The sequence below is a fragment of the Micropterus salmoides genome, unplaced genomic scaffold (assembly GCF_014851395.1).
Source record: "Micropterus salmoides isolate LMB-PRFRI ecotype aquatic unplaced genomic scaffold, ASM1485139v1 Ms_hic_scaffold_16, whole genome shotgun sequence".
Lineage (NCBI taxonomy): Eukaryota > Metazoa > Chordata > Actinopteri > Centrarchiformes > Centrarchidae > Micropterus > Micropterus salmoides.
The window spans coordinates 20,397,987-20,410,442 of record NW_024040707.1 but is presented as its reverse complement, the minus strand read 5'-3'; the positions used below and the strand labels follow the sequence as shown (position 1 = coordinate 20,410,442).

General features: G+C 39.3%; 1 protein-coding gene across 1 annotated transcript; it reads right to left on the bottom strand.

Annotated features, from left to right (window-relative positions):
- On the bottom strand, positions 1–7,738 carry LOC119906252 (the record flags this gene model as incomplete). The annotated part of the gene is given in 3 exon segments (XM_038723819.1): positions 1–3,143; positions 3,563–4,229; positions 7,232–7,738. A coding segment is annotated over 1 exon segment (3,118 nt), but the record flags the coding sequence as incomplete, so codon positions are not given.
- Between the last annotated feature and the right edge of the window lie 4,718 nt (positions 7,739–12,456).

The following is a 12,456-nucleotide window of genomic DNA, read 5'->3' as shown; positions in this document are numbered from 1 at the left end:
AGGTTTGCAAAGATTGGCCTTTCCATGTGTTGCTGAAAGACTGAGATTCCAAGGCATGTAGATTGTGCACACTTACGTTTTTAGAAATCTTTCTGAGGCACGTTTGAGCACTTCCAGGGAAGACTGGTTGAGAAATGTCACTAACCGATGTCAACATCATACTCTCAGGGTAAACATCAGCACCTCGACTCAACGTGACTGGTTCACTCTCCCACATTCCTCTAGAGGAGGACGAATTGACTGCCATAACAGAACCTGAACTTGAATCTACAGAGTTGGTGGATGTTTCCTTGGTGGATTGCTCATCCAATTGAGTAAAAAAGCCTGAATCTCTGGTCTCCTCACTTTCCTGTAAAGGTGGGAGGGAGCTTGGTGGAGCAGCTTTGCTGATCATTCGTAAACCCAGAATATCATTTATCGTGAGCTTCTCCATCTCACTCCAAAAAGAAGACATAGCGAACACTGAATGTTTTGAATTCGGTGCCTTTTCAGATTCACATTGTGCTATAGATGCTGTGATGGCATCTTCTGCTCCGACCACTAAATCATTATTTGAATCTATTGTTTCATTTAATACAGACTGGCTTTTGGGTCCAGATGTGCCGTCTCCTTCCTCATGTCTTGCCAGTAGTAGGGATGTTTTTTCTCCTTGACCTCCAGAGTCATTTTGGCTGACAGATAAACCAGAGCTTTCTGACATGTGTGTGATATTTTCATTTGAGAGTGACACGACAGATTCTGTGTCCAGAGTACAGCAGGATGATACTGATGTAATATCTGAAGGACTTGTTAGTAAGTTGCCAGACATGGACGATTTGGTTTCTCTCTGACTTTTACCTGTTAGACTCTTATCACCAGATAGAAAGAGATTCCCACTATGATTAGACATTATTTGTGATGATGCTAATCCAGCTCTCTCAGCTGTTGTGTTTTTCTCTGACAAAACATCAAATCTGGATAATGTGTGACGCACCAGAGGATGTTCTGTCTGCTGCACTGCAATCTTTATATCTGAACTGGAGGGACTTTTAGGCAGACAATTATTATCAGACAATGAATTTCTTGTATCTGATATTAATTTAATACAGTCCAACTGACTGGAAATTTCCTCTGAGAATGGACACTCTCTAGTTTTGAATTGCTTGGGTTTTGTGTTGTGAGCAATAGAACCGCTCATATCACTTTCAGAAAGAGCAATATGAGTCTTTTTCACTGTAGAGCTATATTGGTTTGTGTTGTGACAGTCAATTTCCAGCTGTTGCTGGTGCTCAGCTTCTCTTTGACACAGTGCGTAGTTGTCTCTGCCAGAAATTCCAGCCTCCACAGCCAGGACTGACTTAGCAGTGGATAGTTTGTCATTTTGGCTGACTTTCTCAGTGGGATCATTTGACTCAGCACTTGGTAAAATACTGTGAGTTATTGATTTGACCTCTGCCGAACAAGAACCTTGATTTTGTTCATTTCCACAACAAGTGACAGAATTATTCATTTCATCAGACTGCCTCAGATTGTATGCGTCTTTCCTTCCACAGTTTGCTGTTTTTGTGGCCAGGTCTGATTTACCAATTACACTGTCACTCATTGAAACTGGCAACATAGGATACTTATTCAGTCCAGTTGGTTCCCCTGCCTGTAATTTGCTGCAAGGGTGCACATTTGTTGTCACATTACCACTGCCATTTTGTGCTGACATTACACTGTCATCCGTTTGACTCAGTGGGGTTACTGAGCTGACGATAGTTGCATTATTTTCAACCAAGCCTGTTTCTTTACACCTTCTCTGTCTGACCATGCTCTCTGGGAAACATTGGTAATGACTGTCAGATGGACGACTGTAGTGAGAAAGATCATTTACTTTTATCTCCCTAGCAGATATCTTCACTGGGAGATTGGTGGTGGCTGAATATGCAGTTAAAGAGGACATGACATTTTTCTGTGGTTCATTTAAATAAAATAAATCCTCTGATATACACAGACCAGAACCTGCTCTCCATGCATACTGCTCTTCCTCTGAGTCACTCTGCTTGACTAAAACCGGCCTGTCATATCCATGCACACTCTCAGCTGGCTCAGCACTGAGTCGTCTCTTCTTCTTTCTCTTCCTTTTGATAGAGGCAGACGGAGACAATTCTTGGCTCGCTGTTTTGTTTGAGTTTGTTGCGTCTGAATATACACTGTTAGGGGTTCGGTCTTCCTTCCATTTAACATTTGACATAATTTCTAGAGTACTCCATGAGTCAGTGCTACACCTTGTACTGTGAGTTGACTGACTAGTCACCAAATGTTCTTGATTAACATCATCCAGAGGCGTGCACATATTCACCTTCATCACTTTGTCAGTGTGAGGTGTTGTTTGTGAGCAGACAACCCCGTCCGGTGAGTCATGGGACCCATTCCGCTGTTTTGCCTCATTTACTCTGGTTTCTGTACAGATTTCCTCTCTGAGAGATAACTTTGTTTCAGGGTGAGCTGATTTGTTAGTCTTGAACAATTTACTGGCTGCAGGTTCAGGGGAAATGTTGGAACCAGCCTCGTCTTTTTTCATTGTGTTATTGTTGCTGATGGTGTGGACAGTCTCTGTGGTCTCTTTGCCAAGTGCTGTTTCACCCCTGGCAGGCAGAGTGTTTAACTTGGGGATGTTTTTTGGCAAAGTACTGCTGCTGGCTCGCTGCCCATCACTACACCGCTCCTCCTCCTTTATTGCCTCTCTGTTTTTCCCAACTCTCACTTGGCTTGGCTCAGTAAGCCCCTCAGCCTCTGTAACATTTTTCAACCTTTCAAAGAATATATTGACAGACTGCAGGTGAATATCCTCCTCACTGCCCGAGAGGACGCTCTCCATTCCACCGACAGTGTGTGTGCTGAGGTAATGCTCCACAGGAGAGCCCTCACAGTCTGGGGGGGCGTCTATGGGGTGGTCAGCCTCTGAAAAGCCTGCTGTTAGGTCAACTTTCTGAATGCTCTTTGCAAGAATGGACCCTGTATCATCAATGTCACTCATCCCCGAGTCATCCACACCTGCTAATGAAGGAGGAAGCAGGTTACACTCCTCGCACGCCGCAAAGAAGCATTCCCAGTCACGGTCACAGATCTCCACACTGTATTCAAAGTCATTCATTTTGACTTAGAGTGTTCGATATAACCTGCAAAATCAATCAAAAGAGCTATATATCAAAAGTAATAACTGGTAGAAGTATTTGTATTTCTTTCAGGTAATCATAAAATTAAAGATTTTCAAAATTAACGTTAAAGATTTCGCAAGCATGAAGACCAAACCCTAAGTTGCAACATACATATTAATTTATGCAATTAAAAAACCACAAGCATGTTGATTTTAATTGTACACAATTTTGCAACACAATTAAAAATATTTAAATAATAAAATAAAATGTAATAACTTGTTATAATATATTTCTAGCAATGTGATGTAATGTAATATTATATAAGATAATGTAATCAAAATGTCTTCAGGGCAGCAAATATCAGTATGACAACAGAAGTATTATTTCTCTGTTTTCTAGCTGTCTGCAGAAGTACTTGTACATCCATGCAGGTTTCCTACCTGACCCGCTTCAGCTGTGATCCTGGTCTACAGAAGGGGAAGGTCTAGGAAGTATGGAGTCTCAGCAGCACCATGATGTACGTCCTTTGGTAGGCGTTCTTTTGCACAAGCATGCAGCGCGGCAAGCCCCATGATTTGATAAATATAGAGCGGTGCTTCTGATCACGTAATACACGCAATGTTCCTAAAGCAGCCACCTCCAATGGAGGAATAATGTTTCAGAACTTTAAATAGCCTCTCCACTAGCAAACTGCTTAACTGGATACACAGTAATAGTAAGTTACACAGTTTCCTATTGTTTGACTTGGTACATAAAGCTGAAATCTGTAACGTAACATCTAGGTGATATTTATTTTTGTTTTAGACCTTGTTTTTATTCATTATATATCATGATATTTCATCAAATATGTGATAAAGAGCTCAAAGTCCATTAGTATCACTTGTACCTCTTGCAGCTGCTGCTGGTTCCAACAATTCAAGCCCTCAGCTGATATGGGTGTCAAGCCAGGTGTGCGTCAGGCAGCTGATACATCTCTGGTGTGATGTCATGGAGCGACAGTGGATCTGAATCTTTCCCATGAAATCTTTCCAGACGCTGCAGGAGAGCCACAAAGATCGGGGTGGAAGACTGGAGCTGCATTCCCTGAGACTCATGTGACACCTTAACCTTAATGACGGAAATGCAGACAAGAAAACAAAAAACAAATCATGTTCACTTCATTTGACAAAAAAGAAAAGTGGTTCTGCTAAGTTGTAACTAATGGCTTTATTAAAAGTTAAAGTCCACCTCCAGTTAAAAACGCTATTGTTACTTTGCTTGGAAATTTGAGTGTCACTGTGCAGAATGATGTCCTCTACTGTGTTTGACACTAGAAGGCTGTTTTTGCATTCATGTGATAAAGGGGGGAAATCTCTCTGCGCTCGTTTCAGTCATGTTTACGAGATTAACATGTGTCAGTACAAGCGTGATTTTGTAACATCACAACTAGTTTGGAAGTCAATCACGGTCCAGTGTGCAACTTACAGAAGTACAATGTGGAAACCTGAAGCCAACAGATCACAATGGAGAATGGACTTTTTTAGTGGAGTATGAGATGTCTTATCTGGCAGTTAAACTTTTGAAAGAAATTATTATATTTTTTCAGAAACAGGTGAATTTTAAGACTTTTTAATGAAGTAATTGAACTTTTTGCAGGGAAACCATATCAGACAAATAATTATTCAAAGCAGAGTATTTTTAAGTTTCTAAAAACATGTCTATCTTCATCTATGGATCAATAAGAACAGCTTCTTGGATGGTGTATATCCTCCTTTAGTATAACTTGAACTCTTTAAGGCTCAAACCATCCAGTCTACAAGTATAAATATAATTATGTCATTGACAAAGGCTTCTTCCACTACAAGAAGGCATCAAATCTGGATCTGTAAATGTTTACAAGCTGTTAACAAATGGATTTTGGCCCGGATGCCATGCAGTTCTTTTCCAGAAGATAAGTGGTCCAATTGATTTCTTGAGTCTAATGTATAACTAAATATTTCAAGCTCATAAGCCCTCTTGGTTGCTTTTTGGAGCTAGGAAGATGTAGTTAAAAGCGCTAAAAAGAAGATGGACGAAACATCAAGAAGATGTTTGAGCTTAGATTTTTTGCTACATGCATATACTTTTATAAAAGGTAAGGTATGAATTTCTATCATCAAAAGTTCCTCTGTTTTGAACTAAGAGTTCCTGTATGTTCTGACTTCTTGTCTTGCTATATTTACCATATTTTTTTCCTCTACTGTGTCTGATATGTTTTTCCTGCTTTGTTTTTTGATAATTGAAATTTTAAGTGAATCCCAGATACATAGATTTTCTTTGCTATTACAATTCAACTTTAAATTGAAATTTAACAAATGAACATCCTGGTGAGCACTGGGAGAGACTCTTGGGTAGCTGAAATTACGGCACAGATGTTAGGCTAAGACCAGGGCTAATTTTCTGCTTAAATGTGAAATCTACCATTAGGGAAGACGGCTTACCTGAGTAGGGCTTGAGCCTTTGTTTACAACTATCAGTAAGATTTTGTAAGAACAATGTGATTACGGGACCATCCCTGCTGTCAAAATGTCACCGACACTAAAAGATTCCGAGATAAGCTATCACTCCTGATCTCATTATCAACTGTTAAACTGCACTTAACAGATGCATAATGTGCCTTGATTGCAGATGAATGTTCTGATTAACAAGGATGGGCTCCCATTGGTAATTTAGAACAAAAACACCTCATATGAAAAAGTTTGCTGCTTGCTGACAGTGCGGTTCTGCGAATTAACTATATGAAAAGTGGTAGATTCAAAGACATATATAACCCAGATTTTCCTTCAGTGTCAATCTACATTCAGAATTTGCATCTCACACTTTCACAGGCTGCAACTCCAGCCTTTATTTGCCTAATTTTCATCACTATAGCTATTTATGAGAAAACAGACCCTCTAATTAGCCAAAACACAGCCTGGGCTGTGTGCCCAAGAGGGCCCTCTCAATTCATCAGCTATGATAAAGGGAGACAAGCCAGGGCCTGTGTGGCTACTGCACCTGGGGCAGCGGGCCGTTTTGGGTGGGATTCTGTTTCCATGAACAGGATTAGGCTCTTATCAGTTCTTGGAGTTAAGATCAGAGTCTGTTTGGGCTGTTTCACAGCGGCTAATGCGATAGAATTTCACCCTAATTGTTTACCATGTCAGCCCCAGCAATTCAGCGTCAATTAAACAAAGACTAGTAAACAGACACATTCAGCTCAGTGACATGATGTTTAAACAGAGGGGAGTATTTTATGGTCCTGTTACCAAGCATCCTTGGTTGGTGGCATCTTATGTGAAAAACAGAGGTGAAAAGTCTTAATTATGCCAATGCAAAGGGTAGAAAATAGAAAACAGTAGACAAAGATTCCTATGGTGTGTATAGTGTTTGAGAGTAAGTTTAACAGGATGTGACACAGCTTCTGCACTTGTTATTTTCTTGTTCAGTGGAAATGTGCTGCAGTACCAGGAAAGTTTATGTTCATCACATGATGCTCATATATAGCCTTCTCTGAGTTTAATAAATTTGCTGCTGCTGCTGCACATTAGCCTACTACAATGTACATTGAGCTTCTTTATCTGACTCCATGATGGTCCAGCACTTGCATGAGTTTGTTATATGGATAAGTTCCTTATTAATTGATTTAATTTGCTGTTCAAATTTAATCGTATGCCTTTGTTCTTACATTAGAAATGAGAAATAATAATAGTTACCTAGGGATTTGCAAGTTGATTACAGATCATAGATGACCTTAACTTGGTGATTATAAAGCAAATATTAACAAAATGCTTCATTTTAATAAGATCTTGATCAGTTTGACGTTAGTTAATGCATATTTATATGAATTAAAGTCAGTTTAAAAGGGTGAACTGAAGAACTGCATTTACAGGCCTGATTACTTTAAAAACGGTGTAAAAATACGAAACCAGTCCAGGCTTAGCCTACTACCACACAATTTTAAATGGCTGTACTTTAAGCGTAGCCTAGTGGTTTATCATCACCACAGTATCAGGCAGAGAGCGCCTGTAGGCACTCAGGGGGAGGGATTATTTCCTCCCGACAACGGTGAGATTTGATCAGGCGCACAAACAAAACATCATCGTCCTCACCTCAAATGTCACCGACAACACAGCGGTATCAGCGCTCGAGCTGTTTGGAGGCCTTGTTAAAATCCACCAAGTCGAAAATGTAGACTGTTCTTCCGTGCTACTGTCCCGAGACTGCGTGCTACTTTTATTAAAGCTAATCCATGTGTGTTTATTTTGCCTAATTACTGCCACAGGCCTTGTTATTTACAGCGCAGTCTTGGAGAATAACAAGCCTGGTTACAAGTTGACTCATGTGACGACGTTTATAACACTAGGCTGCATTACGCTACAATTGACTGTGGACATCCAAAACACATTTATTTTAAGGGCAGCGTTTGTCGGGAAACACAAGAAGCCCACAATTTAAGTTACTGTGTTATCTCCGTGCTTATTCTCAGAGGGACGACCTCGACACTGTCGATGCAAGACTGCAGAACTTCCTGTCAACCACAAGATGGCGATCAGCGCCAACAAGCGATTGAGACCAAACTGAGTCTTTCACACAGGCAGCTCCACTTGTGCTTAAATTAAAGTAAGTAAATCAAATGTTTTTTTTAGGTAAAATCTTAAAGCCACTACACATCCATGTCGTAAGCTCACAGGTGGTTTCACTTTGCCTGATTAGCCCTCTCCTAATTGGTGTGTGAGTACAGATGTTGGGCTTCAGGGAAATCTCTCTCACTTCCCCTGATAGTTATAGTCTACATTTTAAGGCAAACCTTTACTTTTTTAATAGTGCATGCATTGTTGAGCTTGCTTAATTCTGCTATAGTTTCACCCAACTTCGACATGAACAGAGGTTTTTAATCCACAAAGTAGCTTACATCTGAAACTGTCAGATTAGGGAGTGGAGTGAAGTACAATATTTGTCTCTGAAATGTGGTGGTGTAAGTAGAATATAGCATAAAATGGAAGTAGTCAAGTTAAGCATACCTGAAAATGTGCTTTGCATAATATATTTCACTTCTGTCAATGGGGAAACTTAAGGTTGCATGTCCTGTAGTGTGTACAACGAATGCATGAAGGAATAACACATGCATGTATTCCTCATTTCTAAGAGGACACAGTCAAATCAAAACTAAGTTCACCAATAGTTTTGTTCATTACACCTAAATATAAAATAATTAGTTCTCTAAAAGCAGCCATTTTACGTTGAAGAAGTATGGAAGTGGAAGTTTGACATTCCAGTCTGTGTTTAATCTAACATACTCTTTTCTACAGTTTAAGCAGAGAATGAAAGCAATAAAAAATGTTTAGAGAACGGAGATATAAAGCACTTATTGACCAGGCTGTGGAAGAAACCAATCGAAAAGATAGGAAAGAATTATTGAAGACTTCCCCTAAATCTGTTGAAAACAGAACAACATTTGTGTCAGAATATTGTACCATCTCTAGACAAGTTAAACAGATCATAAATAAGCATTGGAGTATCTTAGAATGTGACCCAAATTTTAACCATTTAGCACTGTCTAGATCTCGTTTTTGCTTCAGGAGGGACAGAAATGTCAGAGATTTTGTTGTCAGTTCCATGTATAGAGAACCTACACAAACTAATTGACTTTCACTACAGCTTTATGGGAACTAGAGGTGTGGCAAATGTGCACATTGTTCAAACACATTTTACACAAAAACCTTTAATCACCCACATTCAGGCAAGAAATATAATATATATATAATATAATTCATTAAATGTCTGTCTACCCATGTTGTGTATGATTTGAAATGTCCATGTGGCTTTATGAATGTGGGCCAAACTAAATGAAATCACAAAATTGAGAGTGGCAGAGGATAAGGCTGCCATTAGAAATGGGAACATGGATTATGCCATTGCTAGACATTATAAAGAGAAAAACCATGGGCTGGCTACTTGCCTTAAATTTATTGGCAGTGAAAGAGTGAGTCCTAATCCAAGAGGGTAACCTGATTAACCAACTTTTTTTTTGGATTCATGAATTGAACACGATTGAGCCTCATGGACTTAATGAGACACTAGATTTGAGCTCATTCCAGTGATGTCTATTATTATGTCTTTCTAAGCTATTTGCCTTAAGATACTTACGAGTTCCTGTAATGTTGTAATTCTTGTGACTTATGTATGTTTAATTTACATATTTATATATATGTTTTTGATCTGTTTGGATAATAATTACATTCTTGCTGTTTGTATTATAATGTTTTGTATAAGATGTTGATTGTATAGATGTATATACACGAGAAAAATGTCAGAAAAAATGGAATGTACTGGTCACATGACCTACACAGGGTCCACTTAGCACACCTGTGAGTGTGAGTGCTCACTGTGAGAGCCTGAAGAAGCAATAGGCGAAACACGTTGCTCACAATAAAGGTAGTAAAGTTAAAAAATAAATACATAACAAAATGCTCACAATAAAGGTAGTAAAGTTAGATTACTGTGCCATAGTTTGTTTTTTGACTTAATAAAAATTTAGTAGTAATGCAATAATGCCAGCAAAATCAGACATCCTACAACAATCATTTCATTGTCATTTTACAGCTTTTGTGTCAGCCAAAGTGCAGTCTCTATGAAGCAGTAGGCCCTGGTAGACGTGCCTGTGTGTTAATTTAATTTACTGAAAGATTAAAATGTTCTCCTAAAATCAGCATGCTGTGTGTAGGTCAATAATCTTTCTACTCTGAATATTGTTTTTGATATGACAGCAATAAGGTATGTTAAACTTACAGCAGGACAAAATATTCTTTTATAGTGAGCAGGGTCATCTTTAGCAACATTGACAAACCCACTGCTTGAGCCTAGTAGTTTCATGTCCATTGCTTCCTCCCCCCTCACTATTATGCATACAACTGCATCATTAGCTAGTGTCAATGTACTTGTAGACCTCTAGACAGTGGGTTGAATTCTTCTCTAAGTTTCCAGCCTCAAGGCAGTCTGACTGCTTGCAGATGAAGCAATTTAGCCAATTTTCACCACTTCTTCCCTTCGAAATAAAACAGCTGAAGTGATTGTAAAGCAATCCGAGTGAGATCTACACATTAGCAAAGCTGCACAGTGCACAGTTAAGGCAGCAGACACGTGACATAAGCTATGTGCCTGGGGTGTGAGGTGACCCTGGCTGACGCTGTTCTGTCTCTGGTGTCTGACTGTCCTGACTGCATACAGCCCTGCAAGCTGGGTTAGCGAAATACAGCTAACACTGTTCACTTCATCGGCTTTAAACAGCTTTTGATGCTATAGTGACAATATTAATGTACGTACACTGAATCAAAGGCTTACAGCCATTAGCTCTTAGCTGGTAATTTACCTTCCTCTTCCGCTGACCTCTTCATCATTATGAAATATTGTTCAATATCAATTATTTTGGCAATCAAAATTACGTTTTACCAAATGTAATTATTCCCAAAATTGTTACAAAACTGACATTTTTGTTTAATATGTAGGAAAGAATATCACTCTGCTTTTCAAACAGGACATCCTCATCATAATCTTCCCAAAACAAAGCTGTTTGAACACCTGAACCTTTCCATAAGTTTGGTTGCTTAATTATTTCCAATATTTGTTTTGCTTTTATCTTAACTTCTAATTGTTATGCTTGTATCTACATTTTCTCTGCTTCTGCAACAAGCTAACCATAGGGTTTGTAACAGAACAGCTTAGACCTAATCTAAAATAAAAGCTTCAGTATATGGCTTTAAGCCTCCTACTTAGCATGTTTGTCTCTGTGTTCATGGCTACCATGGGGCTGATTTCCAATTTATTTCACTAAGGTTTGACTTGAATGAAAAGTTGTGGTTTCTTTCATTCTGGCAGGTTTGTGTTCACATTCCTTGGAAACCAAATATTACCCTTCCATCCTTGTCTCTGTCTCTGCTTCTCTGCAGACGGACTCCTGAAAAGCTGTTTACTCTGGGTTAACCATACGGCGATCCATGTGAGAAATCATTCTTCTCTCGGTGGACTCTGTGGTTAATAAGTTATCTGAGGACAAAGAGCTGACAAGCTCACCACCTCAAACCGAGCGATGGCCTTCCTTCCTTTGGCCCAGGTCACCGGGGTTATCTGTGACAGGGGAACAATAGGAAGTGGTAAGACCAATCGCATCGTAACACTGTCACTCACCTCCTGCATGCCTCCACACAACTCTGCAGAGTCCTCACATGTAATACACCCAGGCTCCTGTGCTGTCACCACTTTAGCCGGTGTGTCACATAGCATGAAACAGCCCTTTGACCTCTCATTTATTACTACTGCCTCTGTCAGAGGCTGACAACAATCAAGGCCTGGTCTGAATGTCTCCAGTGGAGTCCAGAACACATGGCCCACCAACAGACATGAAAAAGTGACTAGTTCCTGGCAGAACTATGACTGAAATGAAAAGAAAATCAAAGCATCTGCACACCTATCCCCATTCCTTTTCATATTCAATCACAATCATGAATATCTGTTTTACTGAAAACAGCAGATCACAAAGAAAGTGCAAGATGTGTACTTGAGTACAATTTTGAGGCACATCCTTGAGTGTTCATATGTCAGTGTTTACAGCTTGTTTCCCCTTCCCTCAAATGGCTAGACATTTGCATTAATTAATTATCATAATAATTCATTAATACAGATAATATAACACTTATATAATAAAAGTGAGTGTATTACATTTTTTTACATTACATTACATGTTTTACATTGTTGTTTTGCTACTAGTAAAGGATCTGAATACTTATTTTGCCATTAAATGACAGAATTGCACTGTATACAGAGTATTGTGTGGACATAATGTTTCTAAAGTAATCATTGATAGCTGTATACAATAATGTAAATTTGTATGAAGGCATTAAAACAATGATATAGAAATACATAGACCAAACTGTGCAGCCAACTTTGTTAAGCTTTAACACTTACTATTGTAGACAGATATGGATGACATTTTGGAAATGTTTCATCTGAAATCTAAACCTCAAATATGCTGCCAAAGAGCTGAAGTTACCCGTTTATATTCTCTGGTTTTAAAATTAGTTAAATAAAATTTTTGAGGAGCCAGTTTAGCATCCAGAGAGCCAAACCTGAGAATGGACTCATAAGTAGCACCGCGCCCCTTGTAAAAGTGTTATCTTTAGGTCTGGGCCGTAACATGATCATGAAGCCGGCAACCCCCCCGTGCGTCCTGCACAGGTTGCAACCTTGTCAAAACTAGCCTGTAAATCACAGCTGGAGTGCACAGCCCTGCAGTGCACACCCTCAGGCCTGGAGTCTACACAGAACAAGCCTGAGTCAA